The sequence below is a fragment of the Leopardus geoffroyi genome, chromosome C2 (genome assembly GCF_018350155.1).
Source record: "Leopardus geoffroyi isolate Oge1 chromosome C2, O.geoffroyi_Oge1_pat1.0, whole genome shotgun sequence".
Taxonomy (NCBI): Eukaryota; Metazoa; Chordata; class Mammalia; order Carnivora; family Felidae; genus Leopardus; species Leopardus geoffroyi.
The window spans coordinates 157029489-157056804 of NC_059333.1; the positions used below are offsets into that span (position 1 = coordinate 157029489).

Genomic DNA, 27316 nt, shown 5'->3' on the forward strand with positions numbered 1-27316 from the left:
TTCATCAATGGATTAATGGATAAAAGTGGTATGAGATACAAATATAGATATATCACATAATGGAATATTCAGCCATTAAAAAGAATGAAGTCTTGCCATTTGCAACAACATGGCTGGAGCTAGAGAGTATAATACTAAGCAAAATAAGTCAGAGAAAGACAAACACCATATGATTTCAGTCATATGTAGAATTTAAGAAACAAAACAGATGAACAAAGGAAAAAAGAAGGAGACAAACCAAGAAACAGACTCTTAGCTATAGAGAACAAATTGATAGTTACTAGAGGGAACATAGGGGGATGGGTGAAATAGGTAATGGGGATTAAAGAGTACACTTATCATGATGAGCACTGAGTAATGTATAGAATTGTTGAATCACTAAATTGTACACATAGAATTAATATAATACAATAAACTATGCTGGAATTAAAAAAGTAAAACAATGTGATGTGTGTGTGTGTGTGTGTGTGTACAATTACAGTAAGTGATAAACCACACTTATTGTGGTGAGCTTTTGTAATACATGTAATTGTCAAATCACTGTCTTACACCTGAAGCTCATATCTGTTTAAAAGATAAGAGTTTTTGTTTTTAATGGAGTACTGTGACTCTTCACAAAAATATTACTGAGGAGGGTCAAAGATGGTGGTGGAGTAGGAGGACGCTAGGCTTTTCTCGTCCCATGAACGCAACTAGATAATTATAAAGTCATCCTAAATACTGCCAGAAATTGGCCTGAAGACTGATAGAACAAACTCTACAACTAAAGGGAGAGAAGAGACCACTTTGAAGAAGGTAGAAGTGCGGAGACGTGGTTTAAGGGTGAAATGGATCACCAGTGCTTTAGAGGAGAGGGAGCAGTGGTCATGGAGAAGGACAAGAGAGAGAAGGGAACACATGGAGAACAGTTCCCCAAAGCCATTGGTTTGGAAAATGAGAGGGGTGGAATTGAGTGAATTACTGCAACCAGTAGGGCTTAAAGTGTGGAGTTTTAAAGTTCAGTGGGCTTGGCTGGGATAGAGCCAGGAGGGCACTGCCCTGCTCCTGGAGAGAAGGCAGGCAAACATCTGGGGGCAGACAGTGTGGAAAGAGCAATCTGAAGAACACTTAGGTCACACAGTGGGGAGATTATTCACTTGGCTCGGAGAGTGTCTCTGGGAGATAACGTACACAGAGATGCCTCTCCAGGGACAGGGGAGCTGGCTGGTGCCATTTACCTCCCCCACCCCTCATAAACAGAGCATAAACACAGAGCCACTGGTAGGAGGCAGTGCAGTGCTGACACTGGCTGGCTAACTTGCTTACACCAAGCCCCAGCTCCTCCAGCGCTGTGGTAGGACTGCCCTTCTTAGTCTGGCTTGATTCAGTCCCAGTGTGGTGGGCCCCTCTCCCAGAAGACCAGCACAAATCCTATCTCCCAACCAGAGAGTTCTTCAAGGCCTCAGTTCTAGTGGAAGTAGCATCAGGTCTCATTTAACAAGCAGACCAGAGCACACTTAGTTAAAACTCGCCACATTCAGGCCAGAGACCCAACACTGCCCACAGCAGGCAAGGAGAACCTCTGTAGGTGAGTAGCCTGAAGGATAGAGCAGCCAAAACACAGCAGCAGAATGCACGCAGCATATACCAGAGACACTCTCTGAAGCACCAGGCCCTGGCCACTGTATGACCTCTTCTTCATAAGACCATTACTTTCAGGAACAGGAGATATAACTGGCTTTTCTAACACAGAGAAGAAGGCAGAGATTTCTACAAAATGCCAGGATGGAGGAATTTATCCCAAATGAAAGAATAAGATAAGGCCATGGCCAGAGACTAAGTGAAACATACATAAATAACATGCCTGATGGAGAATTTAGCGCATCGATCATAAGGATACTCACTGGGCTTGAGAAAAGAATAAAAGATGTCAATGAGACCAGTTCCTCAGAGGTAAAAGAGTTAAATAAGAAACAGACGAAGAATGCAATAAGTGAAATTGGAAACAGGCTTGATGCAATGAATAGCAGAGAAACGAATTAGTGACCTAGAAGACAAAATAATGGAAAATAATGAAGCTGAGCAAAAGAAAGAAGAGCTATGCAACATGAGAATAGGGACTCAGTGACTCATCAAAGGTCATAACATATAGGAGTCCCAGAGAGAGAGAAAAGGGGGAAGATTATTTATTTCAAGAAATAATAGCAGAAAACCTCCATGATCTGGGAGAGGAAACAGCCAAATCCAAGAGGCCCAGAGGACTCCCAACAAAGTCAACAAAAGCAGGCCAACGCCAGACCTGTGGTAATTAAATTTGCAAAATTTAGTGATCAAGGAACCATTGTGGAAGAGAATATACTTGGTATGATTTCAGTCTTCTTGAATTTGTAATATTTGTTATGTCTCTTTTTATGTGATTTAACCAGGTGATTTTTTTGTGTGTACTTGAAAATGTGTTGTATTCTCTCTTTTTTTTAAGGATGGAATGTTTTATATATACATATATACAATATATATAATATATAATATATAATATGTATTATCATATTATACATATAATTATACATATATATCATATTATATATTATTATATATTATACATACATATACTATATATAATATACATATATTATGTATTATACATATATAATATATAATAATATACAATTACATATATTGTATATGTGCATCAAGTAAGAAATGTCCATGTTGAAGAAAAATAACTTTAACTGAGGGTACTCATTCATATCAGAGGGGAAGTAAGTAGGGGGATGGGTAACATAGGTGAAGGGTATTAAAAGTACACTTTTGATGAGCACTGAGTAATGATATATAGAATTGTTGAAGCACTATATTGTATACCTGAAACTAATACTAAACCATGTGTTAACTGTATTGGATTTAAGTTAAAATCTTAATTAAAAAATAGTAAAAGGGGCACTTGGCTGGCTCAGTTGGTAGAGCATGTAGCTCTTGATCTTGGGGTTGTGAGTTTGAGCCCCATGTTGGGTGTAGAGTTTACTTAATTAAAAAAAACATTGGGGCGCCTGGGTGGCTCAGTCGGTTAAGCGGCTGACTTCGGCTCAGGTCACCATCTCGCGGTCCGTGAGTTCGAGCCCCGCGTCGGGCTCTGTGCTGACCGCTCAGAGCCTGGAGCCTGTTTCAGAGTCTGTGTCTCCCTCTCTCTCTCTGACCCTCCCCCGTTCATGCTCTGTCTCTCTCTGTCTCAAAAATAAATAAACGTTAAAAAAAAAAAATTAAAAATTTTCTTTAACGTTTATTCATTTTTGAGAGACAGAGACAGAGTGTGAGCAAGGGAGGGGCAGAGAGAGAGGGAGATACAGAATCCGAAACAGGCCCCAGGCTCTGAGCTGTCAGCACAGAGCCCCACGCGGGGCCGAACTCACGCGAGATCACGCGAGATCACGCGAGATCATGACCTGAGCCGAAGTCGGACGCTTAACCGACCGGGCCACCCAGGCGCCCCAATTTAAAAAAATGTTTAATAAAACATGAAAAATATTAAAGAAGTAGATTAATTGAACACTAAGAAATATTGTTTGGTTGCTTTAAAGATCTATATAACATGTCTTTCACAACAAATATAAAACTTTGAATCTATAGCAATAATCTAGAAGATTTTATTGTATATTCAGGAATGTTATATACTAAAATGGCCACAACAACACAGCATAGGGAATATAGTCATACTCTTGTAATATACGTCATGTTGTAATGGCATTGTATGGTGACAGACGGTAGCTGCAGTTGTGGTGAGCAAAGCATAGCATATAGAGAAGTTGAATCACTTTGTTGTATACCTAAAACTAATGTCACATTGTATGTTAGTTATACTCAAAAAAGTTTTTAAAAATAAAAAACAAAATGGACTCTAAGTTTGAAAATACACACACACACACACACACACACACACACACACACACACATATATATATATAAAGCCACAGATTGCAAGTATAAAAGGATGAAAAAGATGCAAAAATCAGAAGAAATCTGGTGTTGCGGTATTAATATCAGTCAAAGTAGATTTTGGGGCAAGGATAATTTCTAGAAAGAAAGGACATTTCATAATGCTTAAGGGTTAATTCATTAAAAATACATAATAATCTTAAATGTATATGCACCTAACAAAGCTTCAGAATATATGAAGCAAAACTCAGCAGAATCCAAGGTGGAAAGAAACAAATCTACAATCATAGTTTTAAATAACACCTCTCTCTTACTAATTGATAGAAGTTGAGGATCAAGAAAACTCAGTAAGGATATAAAAGATTTGAACATCACTACCAGTCATCTTGACATAATTCACATTTATCTAAGGATTTACTTCAGAATATAGAAATAGCAAAATGGTAAAAGTAAGTCCTTCCTTAATAGTAATCACTTTAAATGTAAAAGTATTAAGTATAAAAGTGATCGTTATATTTTGATAATTCCTCAAGAAGTTATAATAATTATAAGCATATATGCACCAAACAACAGAGCCCCAAAGTATGTGCGGCAAACTGACAGAATCAAAGGAAGAAGTAGACAGTTGTACAATAATAGTTGGAGGTTTCATAGTCATCATCATAACTATTATTTGTTGAGCACTCTCTTTTTGCCTAGACTGTTCTAGCCATTTTATGTATATGAATTCATTTAACTCACAGCATCCCTTGTGGCAGGTTCCATTCCCCATATTAAAAAGAGGAAATCGTGGCATAGAAAAATGACATACCCGAGGTAACAAAGGAGTATGTGGCAGAACCTGGATGACAGATTCTGTAAATTAAACTTGGTTCTTAGAGATGTTCTATTCAGACCTCCCACTGAAAGAGGGATTCTTTTCTTCAGCGCTCCTGGTTCTGTGATCCACGGGAGCACTGTGGATAGAGCATCACTGCTTGAAAGAGTAAAACATTCTAGTATGGGCCATTCTAATTGCTAGACAGTTCTTTCCTATGCTGAGTTGAAGTCTTGTAACTTTGGTTTACTCGTCTTTGTAATCACAGAAAATAAGCCCATCCTTCTATCAGCTATTGGGGTGTGTGAAGATTGTCGTGGTGTCATTCACCAGCATCCTCAAGACCACTTGGGCATGTCAATACGTACTTTCAGTGACAGGGCAGTTAGATGGCAGATCAGTAAGTAGATAGGAGACTTGAACGATGCTATAAACCAAACAGACTTACTGGAGATATATAGAACATTCCACCCAACAACAGCAGAATACGTATTCTTCTCAAGTGCACAAGGAACCTGTTCCTTTTTTTTTTTTTTTTTTTTTTTAATTTTTTTTTTTCAACGTTTATTTATTTTTGGGACAGAGAGAGAGAGAGCATGAACGGGGGAGGGGCAGAGAGAGAGAGGGAGACACAGAATCGGAAACAGGCTCCAGGCTCTGAGCCATCAGCCCAGAGCCCGACGCGGGGCTCGAACTCACGGACTGCGAGATCGTGACCTGGCTGAAGTCGGACGCTTAACCGACTGCGCCACCCAGGCGCCCCTTTTTTTTTTTTTTTAATGTTTGTTTACTTTTGAGAGAGAGACAGAGTGTGAATGGGGGAGGGGCAGAGAAAGAGACACAGAATCTGAAGCAGGCTCCAGGCTCCGAGCTGTCAGCACAGAGCCTGATGTGGGGCTCAAACCCACAAACTGAGATCGTGCCCTGAGCCGAAGGTGGGCACTTAACCAACTGAGCCACCTAGGCACCCTGGAACCTATTCCTATAGAACCTATCCTGTTCTCCAGGGTAGATCTTATGTTAGGCCACAAATATAGTTTCAAAAGATTGACATCAGAGAACTCTGACCACAATAGAATGAAGCCAGAGATAAAAAAGAAGGAAAAGTGGAAAATTCAAATATGTTGGAATTGAACAGCACACTCTTATACAACAAATGCGTGAAGAAATAGAAAGGATTTTAGAAAATAATTTGAGGTGAATGGAAATGAAAACAACATATCAAAACTTATGAGATGCAGTTAAAGCAGTGATCACAGGGAAATTTAGAGTTGTAAATGCCTACATTAAAAAGAAAGGGGGCACCTGGGTGGCTCAGTTGGTGAAGCATCCAACTCTTGATTTCAGCTCATGTCGTGATCTCACAGTGTGTGGGATTGAGCCCTGCATCAGACTCTGAACTGACAGCATGTAGCCTGCTTGGGGTTCTCTCTCCCTCTCTCTGTCTGTCCCTCCCCTGCTCACATACCCCTGGTCAAAGTATCTCTCTCTCTCAAATAAATAAACATAAAAAAAAAAAACCAGGAAAGATTTCATATCAATAACCTAACTTTACATTTCAAGGAACTAGTAAAAGGTAAATTATCCGGTTAACACAGTGCTTAATGGGGCTTGGAATACAACGGGCACTTAATAAATGTTAGTGTCTCTCTGTCATAAGGTGGAGGGGGGTCAGATTGAGAAGATTCTCCAGATTGAGAAGTCACTTTAACGTGAAAATCAAAGCAAACCACTCCATGCCACTTACACAGAGTTTTGTTCAGGGTCCCTTATTGACAGGGTATCGGGCCAGCAGGTGGAGGGAGGATCCAGGGCGCTGCACCGCCATTCTCCACCCGGCTCGGACCTCAGCCCTTATCGAACAAGGGGCATGGTGGTGTGGTCACAGGGTAGTTATGTAAAGTGAGTGCTAGTTACCTTCTGCACACCAGTCATCTCCACTAGTTATCTGAAGCGGCGCCGTCTCTGTTCCGGGGGGAGAACAAGACGGGGGCCAGTGGCGGAGTCTGTAGTCAGCACTCCTGTATGCACATACACATCGCTAAGACTGATGGTTCAACGTACGTTGCAAATGAATGTAGGATACTATTTACAGCACTTTCTACTTCTGCAGTTTGCCTTGATGGATTAGGGCACATGTGGGTGTTCTAAACCATGAGAATTCATGATAGCCTCGCTTTGAGTTTCATGGAGGAAGACTTTATTAATTATAAGGGAAAGGGAATATAAAGAGCTAAACAACTGTAGTGAACACATATAGAGAGAGAAGTATAGAGAAGAACAAAGTTTACTACCTCAAATTGGATACATACAATATGCACCCTTCTGGCTGGGGAAGCCCCATGGTAAACAGCCCGGCTGGGGTCCCGATTGCGTGTCCTGGGAAGAGTGTCCTCCCCTGAGGTGAGACTTCCAACTAGCTATTCCTGCCAGGGCAGTCGATATACTATCCGCGTGTGATTTGTGGCTAGTTATTATGTTTCTTATGTGCAGTCCTGAGCGAGCTATTTTTTCTCTGTTTCTTTTATAGTATCTCGCAATCTTAAGGGCGTTTGCATATTCCTCTTCCCTCCCTGATCCATCCCAGGGGGCCAGCTTGGTCTGGCTCAAGGAGGAATGTGAGGCATATTAATCCCTCGTGGCATCAGGAACAGAGGGGCCAATTCTGACCCCTAGAAAAATATAGAGTCCAAGCCCACAAGCCCACCAAGCCCCCAGGATGGCATATCATGGCTCTGGGCAGAAATGCATGACAAGTCACATAAACAGCTTCTAAAAAAAACAGTGGGTTTTTAAATCCATCTTTTAAATTGAGATATTATAGGTGCGCCTGGGTGGCTCAGTCGGTTGAGCGTCCGACTTTGGCTCAGGTCATGATCTCGCAGTCTGTGCGTTCGAGCCCCGCGTCAGGCTCTGTGCTGACAGCTCAGAGCCTGGAGCCTGCTCCGGATTCTGTGTCTCCCTCTCTCTCTGCCCCTCCCCTGCTCATGCTCTGTCTCTCTCTGTCTCAAAAATAAATAAAAACATTAAAAAACATTTTAAAAAATAGAGATATTATACATGTGCTGTGAATTTCACCCATTTAAAAAGTACAGTCCCGTGTGTTTTAGTATATTCACCAAGTTGTGTCTTTGTCACAACTGTCTAATTCAAGAACGTTTTTGTAACTCTAAAAAGAAACTCCATACCCATCAACGGTCACGCTAGTCTTAGTTGACCACTAATCTATGTTCTTTCTCCATGGATATGCCTTTTCTGGATGTTTAATGTAAATGAAATCTACAATGTGTGGCCTTTTGTGTATGTCGTTTTTCACGTAGCACAGTATTTTCAAGGATCGTTCCTGTTGTAGCATTGTCAGTGCTCTGTTCCTTTTATTGCTGAATAATTTTCCATTGTGTGAATATACCACGTTTTGTTTATCCATTTATTAGCTGTTAACATTTGGATTGTGTTCACTTTTTTTTGACTTACTACGAGTAGTGCTGCTGTGAACATTCACGTACCAGTTTTTGTGCGGAAACGTGTTTTTGTTTCTCTTACGTAGGTACCTGTGATTGGAATTGCTGATTTATACGGTAGCTCTATGTTTAACCTTTGAAGAACTGCTAGACTGTTTTCCAAAGTGGTTGCGCCATTTTATGTTCCAGTTTCTCCACATTCTTGCCATTACTGTTTTGTTTTAGCCATCCTTGTGGCTGTGAAGTATCTCCTTGTGGTTTTCATTTGCCCTTCCCTAGTGACTAATTATGCTTAACTTATTTTTGTGTGCTTATTGGCATTTGCAGATCTTTGCAGAAATGTCTATTCAGATCTCACGCCCATTTTTTTTTTTTTTTTTGAGAGAGAGAGAGAGTGTGCGAATGCACATGTGAGCGGGGGAAGGGAGAAGGAAAGGGAAAGAGAGACTCTTAAGCAGGCTCTATGCTCAGGATGAGATCATGACTTGAGCTGAGATTCAAGAGTCAGATGCTTAACTGACTAAGCCACCCAGGTGCCCATCATGCCCATTTTTAACTGGTTTATTTTTCTTTTTGTTCAATTGTGAGAGTTCTTTGTATATTCTAGATGTAATTCTCTTATCAGATATGTAATTTGCAAACATTTTTTTTCCTATTTTATTCATTGTCTTTTCACTTTCTCAGTGATGCCCTATGAAGCACAAAGGTTTTTTTAATTTTGATGAAGTCAAATTTATCTATTTTTTCTTTGATTGCATGTACTTTTGGTGTCATATCTACAAAACCATTACATACAAAACCATTACATGCATACAGGTCACCAAGATTTATGCTTATGTTTTCTTTTAAGGGGTATAGTTTTAGGTCTTATATATTTTTTTAGCTCTTCGATCTATATCAAGTTAACTTTTTAATATAATATGAGGTCGACATTATATTTTTATTGCATGTAGACACCAGTTGTCCTGACACCATTTGTTGAAATACTGTTTTTCCCCCATTGAATTACCCTAATGCCCTGTCCAAAATCAATTGCCCGTAAATATAAGGGTTTCTTTCTTGACTATTAATTCCATTCCATTGATCTATATTTCTATCCTAGGCCAATACCATGATATTTCAATTACTATAGCTTTATCATAAGTTTTGAAATCAGGAAGTGTGAGTCCTCCAACTTTGCTTCCCTTTTCAAGATTATTTTGGCTCTTTTGCAACCCCTGCATTTCCATATGAATCTTAGAATCAACTCTTTAATTAAAAAAAAAAAAAAAGACAGCTGGAATTTTGATAGAGATTTCATTAAATCTGTGGATTAATTTGAGAAATGTTGCTAACTTAACACTCTCAAATCTTCCAATTTGTGAATGTGAGATGTGTTTTGTTTGTTGTCTTTAATTTCTCTGAACAGCGGTTTTTGTGTGAATTTTCAATAGATGTCTTGCATTTCTTTAGTTAAATTTATTCCTAAATATTTTACTCTTTTGATGCTGCTGTAAATGAGATTGTTTTAATTTCGTTTTCAGGGGGGCACCTGGGTGGTTCATTCAGTTGAGCGTCTGATTCTTGATTTCAGTTCAGGTCGTGATCCCAGGGTTGGGGGGAGCAAGCCCCAAGTAGGGCTCTGCACTGAGTGTGCAGCCTGCTTGACATTTTTTCTCTCTCCCCCTCTGTCCCTCTCTTCCACTCGCATTCTCTTTCTCTTTAAAATAAAATAAAACTAAAAGAATGTTTAATTTCATTTTCAGGTTCATTGCTAATACAATTGATTTTTATTTATTTATTTTTTTCAACGTTTATTTATTTTTGGGACAGAGAGAGACAGAGCATGAACGGGGGAGGGGCAGAGAGAGAGGGAGACACAGAATCGGAAACAGGCTCCAGGCTCTGAGCCATCAGCCCAGAGCCCGACGCGGGGCTCGAACTCACGGACCGCGAGATCGTGACCTGGCTGAAGTCGGACGCTTAACCGACTGCGCCACCCAGGCGCCCCGATTTTTATTTTTTAATGTGTGGGTTTTTTTCATTTTTTTGTGGGTTTTTTTTTTTTTTTGAGAGAGAGAGAGAGAGAGAGAGAGAGAGAGAGAACAAGTGGGGAAGAGGCAGAGAGAGAGGGAGATAACAGAATCCGAAGTAGGCTCCAGTCTCTGAACTGTCAGCACAGAGCCGGATGCGGGGCTTGAACTCATGAACTGCCAAGATCATGACCTGAGCAGAGGTCAGACACTTAACCGACTGTGCCACCCAGGCGCCCCTACAATTTATTTTTATATAAAAATACTACATATTTGTATATTCTGTAACTGTGCTAAACTCCTTGATTGTTTCTAATGGTTTTTTGTGAATTTCTTAGACTTTTCTATATACGGGATCAAGTCATCTGTGAATAGAAGCTATTTACTTCTTCCTTTCCAATCAGGGTGTCTTTTATTTATTTTTCTTACCTAAGAGCCTTGGCTAGAACTTCTAATACAATGTAGCATAGAAATTGCTGCCTTGCATTTTTATGAAATGGTGATAGGGTGTAAACTCTTTTATATCCATTAATATTAAAGTGTGGTGACTTCATGAAATTAGTGTCATCATATCTGTAGGACAGTAATTGGGACTGTTATGATCTAAAAAACATGTGAACTGTTTTTTTTGTTTGTTTGTTTGTTTGTTTTAGTTGAGCAACACTTTAACAATGTCTGTGTTTTTTTTCTTTTTCTTTTAGGTTTTCTCAAATAACGATGAAGGCCTTATTAACAAAAAGTTACCCAAAGAACTTCTCTTAAGGTAAATGTAGATAAACTTTAAAGAATTCAGATTTGATTCAGTCATCAAGTTCCAAGACAATCTTCTTTCTCACTATGAGTCCATAGCATAGAAAAACAGACAGAATTAGCCTAACTGACTTTTTGTTTTTGTTTTATAGAATGCTGTTCAGCTTGTTGTTAAATTTTACTTGGTCTAATCCAGAATGTACTAAGTATGTACATAGCATTGGTCTGGATTCTTTTTGTAATGTGGTAAGTATTGTAATAATCTTCAGTAGGTGCCACTGTTTTGGTATCAGTAGATGTTCTCAATGTAGTCAATTACGTGAGGAGAGATGATTATTAAGGTTATGAGCTCCTGAGGTCACAGGCATTTGGATGTTTTCTAATCAATTTTAAAATAAGTATGGTCAAAATTCTGAGTGCTTAGAATTTTGTCAGTCCAAATGTTGCTATATTTTTATCCACTTGATGAAAATTATGTGCTAAGTGACAGTACTATAAAATATGGTTTTTGTCCTGTATTTCTGGCATCACAATATACAGTAAATGGTTTTTGCTTTACCACATAAAGCCGTCAACCAACATTTGTTGACCCCGAGGCACTGCAGTTTCCTTTAGTGCTCTGCCATCATCAAAGAAATCTTCTTTTAGTTTTGGATGTTATATTTTACTTGTTTACAAGTAATTAATACATGTATACATGGTAATCCTTGAGTGGCATTTCCCAAATGCCGCTGATGTTCCGCAAAACAAAAAAAAAACCCACCACTGTGTGATCAAATAAGTAGGGAAATACCGGGTTAACAAAACCAATTTCTTTATGCATGACTTCTCAGAGCCTTAATACACATGATGATACTCCCAGATGGATAGTTCTGACATTTCAAAGTGACTGACCATGGAATTCTTTTAATATTCCATATTAATTCCGTATTCCATTGACAAAATTTGGGGAAATGCTGACATACAGTAAGTGATAGACCAGATGACTCCGTTCCCTGGTTGTGCTAGATCTCATGTTAACATTTAGGGAATGGGTGTGAGTTTTGTTTACATATCGGAGTTCCCCACAGACTTACCCTGTAAATATCACATATTACTCACCTCAGGATGTTAAACTTTGTCTTGAAGGAGAAACGGTGCAGACAGCGCTTCTTTGTGGTGAAGATCACATTCCAGGGGCTTCAGAAGGTGTTCCGTTAGTCGCTGGGTATCGTGCGGCACTGTCGTCATAAACTCATTCACTCAATAAAAAAGAAAATTAAGTCATGACAGAATCATATGAAAACTACAGCGATAATATTTCAGTAACATACTTGTTTGGATAGGAGAGGCTATTCTCTGGCATTTCAGACTCTTTTAAAGTTAAGAAAGTGGTAACAAAGGAATGATGTATCTTTCATATAAACCTGGGAGGTCTTGATCAAGCACCGTGAGCTCTTAGAACGAACATGGGGGTGCTTGGGTGGCTCAGTTGGTTAAGCGTACGACTCTTTTTTTTTTAATTAAAAAAAATTTTTTTAACATTTATTTATTATTGAGAGACAGAGCATGAGCAGGGGAGGGGCAGAGAGAGGAGGAGACACAGAATCCGAAGCAGGTTCCAGGCTCTGAGCGGTCAGCACGGAGCCCGACGCGGGGCTTGAACTCACAAGCCGTGAGATCATGACCTGAGCAGAAGTTGGACGCTTTACTGACTGAGCCACCCAGGCGCCCCAATTTTTTTTTAATTTTTTTAATGTTTATGTTATTTTTGAGAGAGAGAGACAGAGCGTGAGCAGGGAAGGGGCAGAGAGAGAAGGAGACTCAGAATCTGAAGCAGGCTCCAGGCTCTGAGCTGTCAGCACAGAGCCCCACACGGGGCTCGAATCCACAAACCCTGAGATCATGACCTGAGCCGAAGTCAGACACTTCACCGACTGAGCCACCCAGGCACACTGTGTCCGACTCTTGATTTTGGATCAGGTCATGATCTCACAGTCCGTGCGTGGGTTTGAGTCCCGCGTCAGGCCCTGCACCGATGGTGCGGAGCCTGCTTGGGATTCTTTCTCCCTCTCTCTCTCTGTCCCTCCTCCAGCTTGTGCTTGCTCGCTTGCTGTCTTTCTCTCTCTGTCTCACAATAAGTAAATAAACTTAAAAAAAAAAACGTGGCTGGGTTAGGATAGGCAGGCTGTTACTATACAAATAAGTGGACGGGATGCCATCCACAACGGACTGCAGAGTGCGTGGTGTCCCCTAGAACTGTGCAGTTTCACTCTTGGTCCGAACATTATTTAGCACAGGCATCAAGCTGTAATATGAACATGTGATTCTCACTCTGGGGAATCAACCAGCTTGAGGCAGACCCATTATTAGTCATTCAGCACTGGGGTGTGATTAAACTCCACTCTTGTTATGAATACTGCTTCTATCTGTGACTCAAAGCTGCTAAGTTAATCTTTTTCCCCTTTGATGCAGTTAGCTTTGACACTGTTCTCCTCCAGGGAGCAGTTTCCATCTCCTGAGCAAAAAAAGGGGGCGGGGGCGGGTGGGATTTTATCAGATTCTGTGTTAGTGTGATTTCCGAACTGTTTGGGAAATTTTAGTTCTTTTAAAGATCCCTGGTGGACTCAGCTATTATAAATTCTGCAGTTGCCGGTTTGAATCATGCCACGAGGCTCAAACAGGGATCGTTTTTCAAAAGGAATTGCCACTTGAGACCAAGTGTTCGTAACATGTCTATTCATAGGTTTGTATTCCCACTTCTGCTCTTATTTTGGAGTCTGTAAGGGGAATTTAAATTATAAAGTACAGGTCTTCCCTGGCTCGTGAGTCTCAAAATTAATTCTAGGCAACCGTGGTATTTTAATCTCGGTTGGCCTTCGAGTCGCATCTGCCGTTTTACTCGCAGACTCTCTGTTCTCAGTAACAGCAGCTCTTCCCTTTCCTAGCTGCGCTTTCTGAGCAGAATCGTGGAGAAACGTTTGAACCAAGTTACCAAAGCAGCCATCGTCGTCACCAGCCTCCTGGAGCTTAAGCCTCGATTATTTTCCCAGTTAGATGATGTCTTCATACTCTCAGTGGGTCACAGGCTCACTTTTTTAGTTCCTATTGCAGATATCTCTGTGACAGTGCAGACTTCCTGTCCTTGTTGAATTCCTGTCTACCTTCCGTCTTACTTCATCAGTAGATGTGACTCCTTTGGCTTTATGATCCTCCTGTTTCCTTCCAGCCGGGGTCGTTTTCTCTCTGCCATTTTTCTCTGCATCTGTTACCACCCTCTCAAATTCTCTAACTTCCATTACTGGTCACATCAAGTGAAGCCCCCACTTCCCGTTCGGAGCCAGTAACAAGCACAACCTGGAATTACGTGCGGTTTTTTCCCTTTCTTGATGTCACTTTGAATCCACCGAGAAAAATCTGCGAGGTGGTTTTCATCTGACCATCTTCTTGCTGGTTTTAAGACTGCCCAATATTACTGATTCACAGATTCCTTCTCCCACCCCGTTTTGAGTTTGTTACTTAACAAGTTCTTCCAATTTTGCTCTTTGTACCCAGTTTTCACGTACAAATGAAAGGTATTCCACTTCTCCCTCTCTATCCTTTATGCCCATACAATTGACCAGCTTGTAATTTTACTCTTCCTGGGGAGTCCGTTGTATAATGCTTATTATAACAATGGGACTCTTCAGTTTTTTGAAACCTGTATACATAATATACATATATATATATATATATATATATATATGTATATATATATATATATATATATATTAGTGAGTTGGGTTCTTATATTTTGTCCTCATTGTTATTGCCTGTATGACTTTTGGAGCCAGACTTGGTTGGGATTTCAGCTCTCCCCATTTCCTACTTGTATGACCTCAAATTTAGTGACTTAACTCTCTGGGCCATAGTTTCCTATATCCGTAAAAGGGGGGTAGTAATAGTTCTTACTGAACGGGGTTGTAGCTAGCCCGTAGGGTGCCTGGCAGTTAACGAATGTTAAGTGATGTTAGCTTCTATTGTTAATTAATTTCAATTTTCAATGCCTGAATTACTTACTAGGTGCTGTTTGACAGTGTCCTCAATACTTATGCAGGCAACTGATAAAAGAAAGCTGCCCTGCTGTGGATCTCAGCATATGCTGCTGCCGCTAACAGTATCTCAGTAAATAACCTGACTGATAAGTCGCCGAGACCCAGTGCTCCGTTTCATCACCTGGGCTGATTCGGTCCCAGTGGACGGTGCTCGCTACCAAGTGATACTGAACCGACGGCTACCAGGGCTCACGCAGCTTAGGGGTGGCAGCATGGACTTTTTGACTTGGAGTTTTTCCTTCTGTTACGGTTGCACTCAGGTGTTGATGGTGACAGGAAAACATATGTAGACCCCCTCAGGGGGTAGGGAGTGCTAAACGCAGGAAATATTTTAAAACACTCAGAGAAGGCAAAGCTCTTGTTAGTAATAAATAATAATGAAGGAAACCTCATAGTAGACACATTTTTAAAAACTTAAATCACCATTATTTAGATCATTTTGTGTCCACTTAAAATTTATGTGGATACGTGACAGAATTAAGCACCAATCGTGTTTGTTGGCTCGATGAGAGGAAGGTTTGATTGCCCTGAACAGGAGAGCCGAGCCTGATAATTCTGGGCAAATGAAGTCAGCTACACAATCACATATATTCAGCGGTTTTACTGGTCAGCTAGGGAAAATTGTAAAATGACCCGTGCAAACATTTAAAAATTTTCCTTTTCTAAAATTCGTAAACCAATTCCACGAGTGAAAATAATTGTGGCTTGTGTTGCAATCATCAAGTGCTTACGCGTCATTGTGGGCCCCTGAGGAGCAGGGCAGCGAAGGGCCCCCTCCTGTCCAGGGCATCATCGAGTGGGTGTTCCTGCCCGGGGGCTGGCTTCAGCACACCAGGGAGTTTTTCAAGGACTGGGGCGTCCGCCTCCTGCTGTGTGCGATGCCTTGTTGTGTGTCCCAAGGCAGCCCAACAGGTAGGATGCTCTTTGGGGGGTACACGCTGCAAATTCAAGTTTAAGCAGCTGTGCAGGGTTTTCCTTTTTGTGAACAAATGTTTTCATTTCTTTGTTCGTTTTTATTGTTTTTTTACCTAGCATGAGGCAGTACATGACTAAGTTAATGTGTGTTAAAGTCTCAGGTGCAGAGACTTAAAGGCCTTTCCTTTTCATTACCTCCGAATACTGTTATATACTCTTTTAGGGTTGGCATCTAAGTCTGAGTCATGCAGAAGCAAATTTTCCTCTTTCTAGGTTGGGGTTATACTTACGCACTAAAAGTCCGTGCTGCCTTTGGATTTTTTACATATATGTATGTATTTATTTATTTTTACCTACGTTGGTGTGGCATCAAACACCAGCAAAGCTCCACAGCTAAGAGTGATAGAACTGGTACATTCTTTTCCAGAGCTTCATGCCTGGAAAGTTATGTTAGAGAGCTGTTAATTAAAAATCTGTGAATTCAGAAGTTACAACAGAAAAGATTGGTAAACTTGACCCTGTGAGTAGTAAGATATGGCAAAATATACCATTACCACAGATACATAGCGCAGTGGTGGGTGAAATAATTAGAATACACGTTAGAAGCAGGGGCCATATTCTTCAATGCACAAATAAAAAACGCTTAAGCATTAGGAATAAAGTGGATTCTTCTTTTTTTTTTTTAAGGTGGATTTTTTTTTAATTTTTATGTTTTTAATTTTTTTGAGAGACAGAGACAGAGACAGAGTGCGAGCAGGGAGAGGTAGACAATGTGAAGAATCCGAAGCAGGCTCCAGGCTCTGAGCTGTCAGCCCAGAGCCCGATGCGGGGCTCGAACCCACAAACGAGAGATCATGACCTAGGCTGAAGTAGGATGTTCAACCGACTGAGCCACCCAGGCGCCCCTTAAAGTGGATTATTCTTACAACAGTTTGAAGAGAGTTATGAACGAAGGGAGAAATACAAATGGCCAGTTTGCTTGGTTCTCAGTCAGGACCATATTTAAATATAAATCTCAATAATGAGATATTACTTATCTGGCAAAACCCAAAAGTTCGATAGTGCTAGGTTTTGGTGAGGAGACAGAAGACAAGTCACTCTAAGATGCTTCAGAGGTGGGACTAGGAACTGCTAGAGCCATTCTGTGGGGCCACTGGGGGGAGATCTTCGAAATGCTAAACATACGTCTTCACAGACTCCATTTCTAGGAATTTACTAATATATTTGCAAAGACACATCTATGGGGATGTATCACTCAGGTGTGTATACAGGAATGATTACTGCAGCTTTTTTTTTTCCTTAACTCTAGTTAAATTGGATTGCAGAGTTGGATTACTCGTAATTCTTGGCTCATCGTCCTTTTCATCACTGATCTGTGTGTTGCCTATTCCCCCTCCCCACCGTCAAGTTAATATTGTCAAGAACTTGGTATTTATGATTCTTTTCTTTAAATTTTTTTTACCTTAAATATATTTGACTAAACAATCAAATTCCTAAAAGTAAATAGTGTTTACGTTTGCTTGTGTATTAACTTTGTAAAAAAAAAAACAAAAGTGTGCCTTCTGAGACATGGTTTTCACTCAAAATTATGGTACTTAGAGTGACCCATGTTGCTTTGTTTCACTGTTTTTCATTTTACTGCTGTATAATATTCTATCGTGTGAATGGACCAAGATTCACTTATTGATTGTTCTTTGGTACATGCTTGGTTTCCATTGTTTTGTTAGCAAAAGCAGCGCTGCTATGAATATCCTCATAGATGTCTCCTGCTACAAATACACAGAAGTTTCTCTCTGAAGTTGCCGGGGGGTCATAGGCTATACCCCTAAATAATCAACTCTATTTTAGTAATACTGTTTTTCCAAAGGGATCTTACCAATTTCCCTTCATACAAACAATCAGTTAAGAGCCTCGTTGAGTCAGTCTAACATTTAGTGTTGCTACATGTCTTAAGGGTAGCAGAGCATCACATTGTGCTCTTGATGTGAATTTTTCTGAATTCTGGTAATGCTGAGCATCTGTTTATCAGTTGCATGTATGTCCTCTTCTGTGAACTATATTTTTTGCCTATTGGGTTGTCTCTTAGTGATTTGCCATTGTTTTTTTTTTCTCTCTTTAAAAAAATTTTTTTTGTTTTTACATTTATTTATTTTTGAGAGACAGAGGAAGACAGAGTGGGTGAGGGGCAGAGAGAGAATGAGACACAGAACCCAAAGCAGGCTCCAGGCTCTGAGCTGTCAGCACAGAGCCCAACGCGGGGCTCAAACTCTTAAACCATGAGATCATGACCTGAGCCGAAGTCGGATGCTTAACCAGCTGAGCCACCCAGGCGCCCCTTCCCTCTTGTTTTTAATACTGTATCTTCTGTATTTTGTTTATCAATCCAATTTGCCAAATAGTGTCCCAATGTAATAATCTTTGCAAGAGGGCAATTTAGGATTTTAATGATTAAAACTAATATTTTAGGGGCACCTGGTGGCTCAGTTGGTTAAGCATCTGACTCTTGGTTTGGGCTCAGGTCACCATCTCACAGTTGGTGGGTTCAAGCCCCATGGTGGTCTCTGTCCTGACAGCACGGGGCCTTTTTGGGATTCTCTGTCTCTCTCTACCTCTGCCCCTCTCCCCCACTCACAACGCTCTCTCTCTCAAAAATAAATAAATAAACTTACTTTTTTAAACTAATACTTTATTCACTATGATTATTATGATTTTCTTTTTTGTTACTTCTTTTTTTTTTTTTTTTTTTTTTTTTTTTTTTCAACGTTTATTTTTTTTTATTTTTGGGACAGAGAGAGACAAAGCACGAACGGGGGAGGGGCAGAGAGAGAGGGAGACACAGAATCGGAAACAGGCTCCAGGCTCTGAGCCATCAGCCCATAGCCTGACGCGGGGCTCGAACTCACGGACCGCGAGATCGTGACCTGGCTGAAGTCGGACGCCCAACCGACTGCGCCACCCAGGCGCCCCTTTTTTTTTTTTTTTTTTTTTTTTTTTTTTTTGTTACTTCTTTATCTTACAATTCTGCCTGTTTCCTGCCTCAAACCTTTCTTACTACCTTTAGTGTAAAGCCCATTTAAATTGTTATGACCTAAGTTATTCACCAGAAATGTATACTTAACTCTTACTCTGTCACATCTCTCATTCTTTTCCAGCTTCCTTGCAAACTCTGGGAACTCTGAATTTGTTCCAGTCCCTGAAATTGTCATTCTCTAATGTGTTTTCTCCTGGATTCATTCTGCTTCTTGAAAATGTCTGTCTTTCACTTACCCGTCTTTCACTTAGTTCAACCTAAGGCTTTCCCCAAGTTCGAGGCCATGTTCTCTCCCTCTTGAGTGTGCCTATAGATTCTTTAGGCATTTTGTAACTTCTGGTCTTTGACTTGGACTTTATGTGCCATAACACAGTCAATCTAACTTTTAAAATAATTTATATATGTATTTGACATATGACATTAGTTTTCAGGTATACAGTGTAATGATTCAACACTTGTGTGTATTGTGAAATGAACATCACAACAGGTCTAGTTAACGTCCATCACCATACATAGTTACAAAAATTGTTTCTCATGATGAGAACTTTTAATGTCTCCTTGCTTAGCAACTTTCAAATAGGCCATACAGTATTATCCGCTGTGGTCACCATGTTGAACCTTACATCCCCATGACTTACTTATGTTATAACTGGAAGTTTGTACCTTTCGATCCCATTCATTCATTCATTTTGCCCCTCCCCTTTCCCCACCTCTGGCAACCACAAATCTATTTTCTGTACCTATGAGCTCAGTCTTTGTTTTGGATTCCACATGTAAGTGAGATCGTACAGTATTCGTCGTTCTCTGTGTGATCTATTTCACTTACCATAATGCCCTCCAAGTTCATACATGTTATCGCAAATGGCAAGGTTTCTCTTTTTTATGGCCGGATAATACCGCATTATATTAGGAACCAGTTTCCTTATCCACTCGTCCATAAGCAACTTAGGCTGCTTCCATGTCGTGGCTATTGTAAGTAATGCTGCAGTGAACATGGAATGCAGATATCTTTTTCAAGTCTTTTTCATTTTCTTCAGAGAAATACCGAGAAGTGGGATTGCCGGATCATATGGTCGTTCTATTTTTAATTTTTCGAGGAGCCTCCATACTGTTTTTCATAGTGGCTGCATCAATTTACATTCCCACCAGCGGTGCATAAGAATTCCCTTTTCTCCACATCCTACTGTTGTCTGTAGTCCCTATAGTTGCAGTTTTGTGCCCTTAAACAGCATTTGTTCCATTCTTCCACCGGTTACCCACAGTAATTGTTTTACTCTTTGTTTTGTATGAGTTCAACTTTCTTCGTTTTCCCAAAAATGAGTGATACACAGTATTTGTCTTTCTCTGTCTGACTTATCTCAGCATATTGTCCTCAGGGTCCACCCAGGTTGCTGCAAATGGCAGGATTTCCATCTTTCTCATGGGTGACTAATACACACACACATGCTCATGCACACGCACACAGACGCACGCGCTACATTTTCTTTATCCATCCATCGATTGATGGGCATCCAGCTTGTTTCCATCTCTTGGCTATTGTGAATAATGCCACAATAAACATGGGAGTGCGTCTCTCTCTGGTGTCCTGTTTTCATTTTCTTTAGTTATATGCCCAGAATTGGAATGGTAGTTCTGGTTTTTATTTTTTCAGGAACCTCCATATCATACCCCATCCAAGTTACAATTGATTCTTCCTTCTCCAGAAGTAACCACTATCTTGACTTTTATAGTTATCACTGTATTTCATTTCTTTTTAGATTGATCACCCAAATATGCATTGCTGGACATTTTGTATTGCCCACTGAAAATTTATAAATCTTTTAAGTCTCTGATAATCAGGAGATCCCCTTTTAATCTCTTTCTGTTCCGTTTTATGTTGAAGAACTTGGGTTATCTGACTTGCAGAAGTTACCACAGACTGAGTTTTGCTAATTGCATCCTGATTGTGCAATTTCAGCCTGTTGCCTTTATCATCTATAGTTCTTGGAACTTGAGAGATCCAGAAACTTGATCAGATGCAGGTTCTGTCCCTTTGGTAAGATTTTATGTGGTGTTGTACTCTTTCATCAGGAGTCACAAAATTGTCTGGTTTTCTTTTTTTGTGGGGGATGCTAGTATCTATTGATGCTTACTGCTTAGACCATTAACTTAATTGGGATTGCAAACTGATATTCTGATTCTTTTTTCATTTATTAGTTAGAATACTCTTATAAAGAGCAATTTCTCTTCATTTCTATTTGATTATATAGTGTTACAGTTTACATGAAAGTCAAGGTAAATGCTTGATTCTTCCTGTTTGCCAGTTTTTGACTTTTTTTGTTGTTGTTAATTTTTTTTTTCAACGTTTATTTATTTTGGGACAGAGAGAGACAGAGCATGAACGGGGGAGGGGCAGAGAGAGAGGGAGACACAGAATCGGAAACAGGCTCCAGGCTCTGAGCCATCAGCCCAGAGCCCGACGCGGGGCTCGAACTCTCGGACCGCGAGATCGTGACCTGGCTGAAGTCGGACGCTTAACCGACTGCGCCACCCAGGCGCCCCTTGACTTTTTAAAAAATGTTTAGTTATTTTTGAGAGAGAGAGTGAGACAGAGTGTGAACGGGGGAGGGTCAGAGAGAGGGAGACACAGAATCGGAAGCAGGTTCCAGGCTCTGAGCTGAAGTCGGACGCCCAACCGACTGAGCCACCCAGGCGCCCCCTGTTTGCCAGTTTTTGAAAGTGAGATATGTGAAGGTTTGACATTGGGAAACCAAACATTTACATAGTTTCAAGTGATCTTCCACAAAAAGCTATATTAATTACAAAGGGAAAAATAGTAATTTTATTTTTTTAATTTTTTTTTCATTTTTCTTTTTTTTCTTTTTTTTTTTAATTTACATGCAAGTTACGGGGCGCCTGGGTAGCGCAGTCGGTTAAGCGTCCGACTTCAGCCAGGTCACGATCTCGCAGTCCGTGAGTTCGAGCCCCGCGTCGGGCTCTGGGCTGATGGCTCAGAGCCTGGAGCCTGTTTCCGATTCTGTGTCTCCCTCTCTCTCTGCCCCTCCCCCGTTCATGCTCTGTCTCTCTCTGTCCCAAAAATAAATAAAAACGTTGAAAAAAAAATTAATTTACATGCAAGTTAGTGAGCATATAGTGCAACAATGATTTCAGGGGAAAAATTGTAATTTTATAATGAGGCAGTCTGGCAGACAGCATCTTAACCAAATGATCACAGTTAATATCCCCGATAACAGGACAAATGGACACGCTGTGCCTCCTGATATGATGTACGAGAAGACCACAATATTATTTCTGTGGCATTTGTGACAGAAATTAATAACTTGAATCTAATCATGAGGAAACAGCAGATACATACAGAGGGACATCCTACAAAGTAACTAGCCTGTATGCTTCAAAAAAAAGTCAAGAAAGATAAAGGCTGAGAGAATGTTCCAGATTCAGAGACTAAAGAGACAAGACAGCTAACTGCACTCTGTGGTCCTGGGCCAGAAAAAAATGTTTTTCTTTTGTTGGGAGGGCCATTAATGGCACATTTGGCACATTTTTAATATCTATAGATTGAATAATAGTATTGTATTACTGTCCTTGTTTTGATCATTGTACTGTGTCTTTGACAAAGAGTGCCCTTGTTTTTAGGAGATACTTGAGTGTTTTGGGGTAAATGAACATCACGCCTGCAACTCCCTCTCAAATATTTCCGGGACAGTTACATATATGTGTTTATATGATACTGGTTAAGAGGTAAACTAGGGCATATTAAGAGTTGTAAGATTCCTTTGAGCAAGAATCCGTTTGGGGCACTGCGAAACCAGGAATGCCAGGGAAAAGGCTTCTGTATACAAGGGAAGGAGGCGAGGAAAGGAAGTTCTGTGATAGGCTGTGTATAGTTTTTCACGTTTGTTTCTTTATTTTTGAGAGAGGGAGAGAAAGGCAGGCCGAGAGAGAGGAGAGAGAATCCCAGGCAGGCCCTGAGCTGTCTGCGCAGAGCCCGATGGGGGGGCTCTTTCTTAGGAACCACGAGATCCTGGCCTGAGCCGAAAACAAGCGTCTGTCGCTTGACTGACTGAACCACCCAGGTGCCCCTGATTGGCTGTGTCTTAAAGCTTAGTCTGCTCTTTTGTGATTGGTTATCCCTGGATTCCGATCTCATAACTTGGGGGCATCTAAAGACTTCGAGTTTTGGTTGCTCAGGCGGCCCCAGCACTGGAGCCACCTCAGTCTAATAGGCTCCCCGTTTGATTAGTTTAACATCTATCCATCTATCTGTAAAAAGAATGATAATGCAAAGACATTATGTTGTTAGCATGTTAGCACTTGGGGAATCTGGATGAAAAGTACACAAGAGTTCTTTGTCCTGTTTTTGCACCTTTTCTGTAAGTCTTAAATTACTTAAAAATAAAAATGAGGTGGTTTCTTCACATCTTTTGGAGGTGACTTAGAATTTTTTAAAGTATTATAAATTTATGAATTCAAACCTATTTAATGATTTTTAATTCATTGCAGTTATTACTTTCATTGAAATTCAAATGGTCTTATCTTTGTTTCCTGAGTCCTTTCCCATGACCGTAGCAGTTTTGATAGTTTCCTTCCTGACAAATATGCAGGTGTATCAGGCTCATTTCATATATTCCCTGCCCCAGACCTGAAATCAGCTACTTTCTCTATACGTGTTGGTTTCTTTTTGTGGGAAAGAGTATGTCAGAACTACGATCTCGTTGCTAGAGGTATTTTTTCAGTGAACGTATAGTTATTTCTAGTTCAGTATAGTGAACGTATAGAGAGATGAGAAACTCATGATTTCATGAGTTCATACTGAGGTATCTGATGCGTAACTTAGTACCTTACTTCATCAGTCTGTGCAACTACGTCTCCTTTTTTCCATACTACTAGTCCTGGCTCGGACACGGGGAATTCTAGAATTAGGCCCTGTATTTTCCCCTTTGCTTTCTCCACATCACAGACACGGCAGCCTCAGAATAACAATCCCAGAACGGTTTTCACCAGTATAATTACCGAAGAAAACAGTGACATTTTTTTGCATACGTTCTTTTTCCTCACCTCTGCTTTTAAATGGTTATACTAAATCTGCATTGTCAAACTTACAGCCATCATGTATTACACCCTCTCCCATTTAATTCTCATTTGGTCTATTTAATGCCCACCACCAGTCTTTATTTAAAGTCTGTGTAGTCATTGTGTTGTCTGGTGCTTATCCTGTCGAAGATTCCTCAGGAAGGGTTCCCGGGAACAGTATTCTCCGAGGTCTTGTATGTTGACCCCAGTTTGTGCCCTTCATACTTGAAAGTCAGTTTTTTTTATCTTAGTTGGGTTCAGTCCTTAATTTTACTAATATCCATACGAACCTGCACATTACAGTATACATGTGTGTGTACACATTACAACATCCATACACATTTTGGTGAATAATTTTGAAATATGGTGGCTTGTGAATGAATCCAAACCTAGCATTGGTTCCTGTCAGTTTAATGGTTAATGTTTGAACCCGTAGGTGATCAGTATTACAGTAAGTACTGTGAGAAATGCAGTGGAAATTAGCATTTAAAACATTTGATGAAAAAGACAAGTCCCAAGAATGTATACAGCTTTATGTATGTAGATTCATTTTAACTTTTTCAGAAAGTAAAGGAAAACTGCATGAAAAACTTTTTTCGTTAGTATAATTTATAATTAACTCAGTAAATATTGTGTAGAATTTTATTTTTTCATTTTACCAGAATTTCAAATGCCACCTTTTTGACTTAGGATTTGGTAAACAGATAGGGACAAATTCTGTAACTATTCAGATGAGTTTATTTCTAAGATCTGTAAATAAGGCAATGACTTACTTCTGAGATGATGGATAAATACACATTCCAAAATTTACATGAGATAGTACCTGTCAAAGTGACTACCCCCCACAGTGTTTAACATACAGAAAGCACTTAGTAAGTGATGTGTTTTAAATCTGCTAAACTTGTGTGATAATCTTGTATTTACTTATATTATTTTCTTTTTTTTTTTTTTTTAATTTTTTTTTTCAACGTTTATTTATTTTGGGGACAGAGAGAGACAGAGCATGAACGGGGGAGGGGCAGAGAGAGAGGGAGACACAGAATCGGAAACAGGCTCCAGGCCCTGAGCCATCAGCCCAGAGCCTGACGCGGGGCTCGAACTCACGGACCGCGAGATCGTGACCTGGCTGAAGTCGGACGCCCAACCGACTGCGCCACCCAGGCGCCCCTTATATTATTTTCTTTTTAAAGAAATGAACAGTGTTAATATTTAGATTACTATTAGCATTCCTGGTGATTTTTTTAAAAATGTGTGTTCTTGATTCAACTTTAAAAAAATTTTTATTTAGTATAAAAATATATCTTTAAATATGCAAAATACAGAAGAGTGCCAAAGAGAAAAAAAAAATCACTCGTACTGTCATTGACCAAGGAAATGAAGTGTTGGGACGCCTGGGTGGCCCAGTTGGTGGAGTGTCCGACTTCAGCTCAGGTTATGATCTCACGGTTCGTGGGTTTGAGCCCCACATCGGGCTCTGTGCTGACAGCTCAGAGCCTGGAGCCTGCTTCTGATTCTGTGTCTCCTCCCTCTCTCTGCCCCACCCTCCACTTGCACTCTGTCTCTCTCTCAAAATAAATAAACATTAAAAAAAAATTATAAAAAAAAAAAGAAAGTTTTGCTGGATATACACTTCTTTGTTTACACTTTCTTTTCTTGATTATCTTCAATCTATTATTTCATTTTCTTCTGCCATAAAGCTTTGCATATGAGGTTGGAAAAGGGAGGGAGTACTTTCATAGCCTATTCATATAATTGTGGATATTTTGCTGTGCCACCTAAACTTGACAGGTGGCAATTTCTTTAAAAATTTTTTTTTTTTTCAACGTTTACTTATTTTTGGGACAGAGAGAGACAGAGCATGAACGGGGGAGGGGCAGAGAGAGAGGGAGACACAGAATCGGAAACAGGCTCCAGGCTCTGAGCCATCAGCCCAGAGCCCGACGCGGGGCTCGAACTCACGGACCGTGAGATCGTGACCTGGCTGAAGTCGGACGCTTAACCGACTGCGCCACCCAGGCGCCCCGACAGGTGGCAATTTCTTAAATATTAGTTGCAAATTGGAATTTTAAAACCATGGCAATCAACTTTTTGTACCTTACTAAGTTAAACTCCATTGGTCTTTGTACTTTGAGTAGATCTTTTCCTCATTCAGTGTGGGTTTTGAAACATCATGAATGTATCACTTGGAAAATACTGGTTCACTAAGTTCTGCAAATCTTCCCATTTTTTACACATTTCATATATAGCATGAAAATACAGTATTCATATATAGTATTAAAACATCACAGGCATTGAGGTATCTGGGTGTCTCAGTCAGTTAAGAGATCAGGTCATGATCTCGCGGTTCGTGAGTTCGAGCCCCGCGTCGGGCTCTGTGCTGACAGCTCAGAGCCTGGAGCCTGCTTCAGATTCTGTGTCTCCCCCGCTCTCTGCCCCTCCCCCCTCATGCTCTGTCTCTCTCTCTCTCTCTCTCTCTCTCTCTCTCTCAATCTCAAAAATAAATAAACATTTAAAAAATTGTAATTAGCATATTTTAGGCCAAGAGTTTGGTTGGATTCTTTGACGGAATTTCAGAATTTGCTAATCTTCTGATATGTTTGATTCTAGTTAGTTCCCTGTGCCTGTAACCCCAACCACTTTTAGACTGCAGCCCAGGACTCCTTTATTGTACTTTTTGCCCCTACTTCCTCTCTTTCTCAGTGGTATCTCTCCCCTGAAGCGATAATAGGCTTGGGAAGAAAGGGCACAACTTTAATCCAGTCTTTGCTGCAGGATTTAGCTAATGTATTTAACAGAGAATTTCAAGTAATCTCAAGGTAACTTGTAAGTTGTGGAAAGCAGTATTCAGACAGACAGTAATTGGCTTTTCGGCAGTCTCGGGCCTGCAGTTTCTGTGCTCTCTCCCTTTTCTTTCCGCTTGCCAGCCAACCAGTTTTTTTCCGGAGCACTTGCTTTCTTATAATGCCTTTCTAAATGTGGCAGCGATAAGCCACGAGTCGTTAAGTCTTCTCTAGTTGAGAAGTTTCTAGAGGTAGTTTCCAGAGAGAAAGGAGTTGGAGGGGTGGGGAAACAAATGAAAATTAAGGGGTACAAGCTCTCAGTTATAAGTCATGGGGATGAAACATACAGCCTAAGGAATATAGTCAATAACACTGTAACATATGGTGACAAATGGATTACACTTATTGTGATGAGCATAGCATAGTGTATATGATTGTTTGATCTCAGTGCTGTACGCCTGAACACTATCTTCTACGTCAGCCATACGTTGATAC

The 27316-nt window shown here is 40.3% G+C and overlaps 1 protein-coding gene across 5 annotated transcripts in view; it reads left to right on the forward strand.

Annotated features, from left to right (window-relative positions):
• FBXL2 (F-box and leucine rich repeat protein 2) overlaps positions 1 to 27316 on the forward strand; it is a 134919-nt gene that overhangs the window by 23367 nt on the left and 84236 nt on the right. For all 5 annotated transcript variants that reach the window (XR_006701040.1, XM_045436710.1, XM_045436711.1 and 2 more), the window contains one exon: positions 10901 to 10962. Coding sequence is in view for 4 of the 5 variants with exons in the window: in XM_045436710.1 (XP_045292666.1) it covers positions 10901 to 10962 (62 nt within the window). In the remaining variant the exon portion in view is untranslated. The remainder of the gene's footprint in view (positions 1 to 10900; positions 10963 to 27316) is intronic.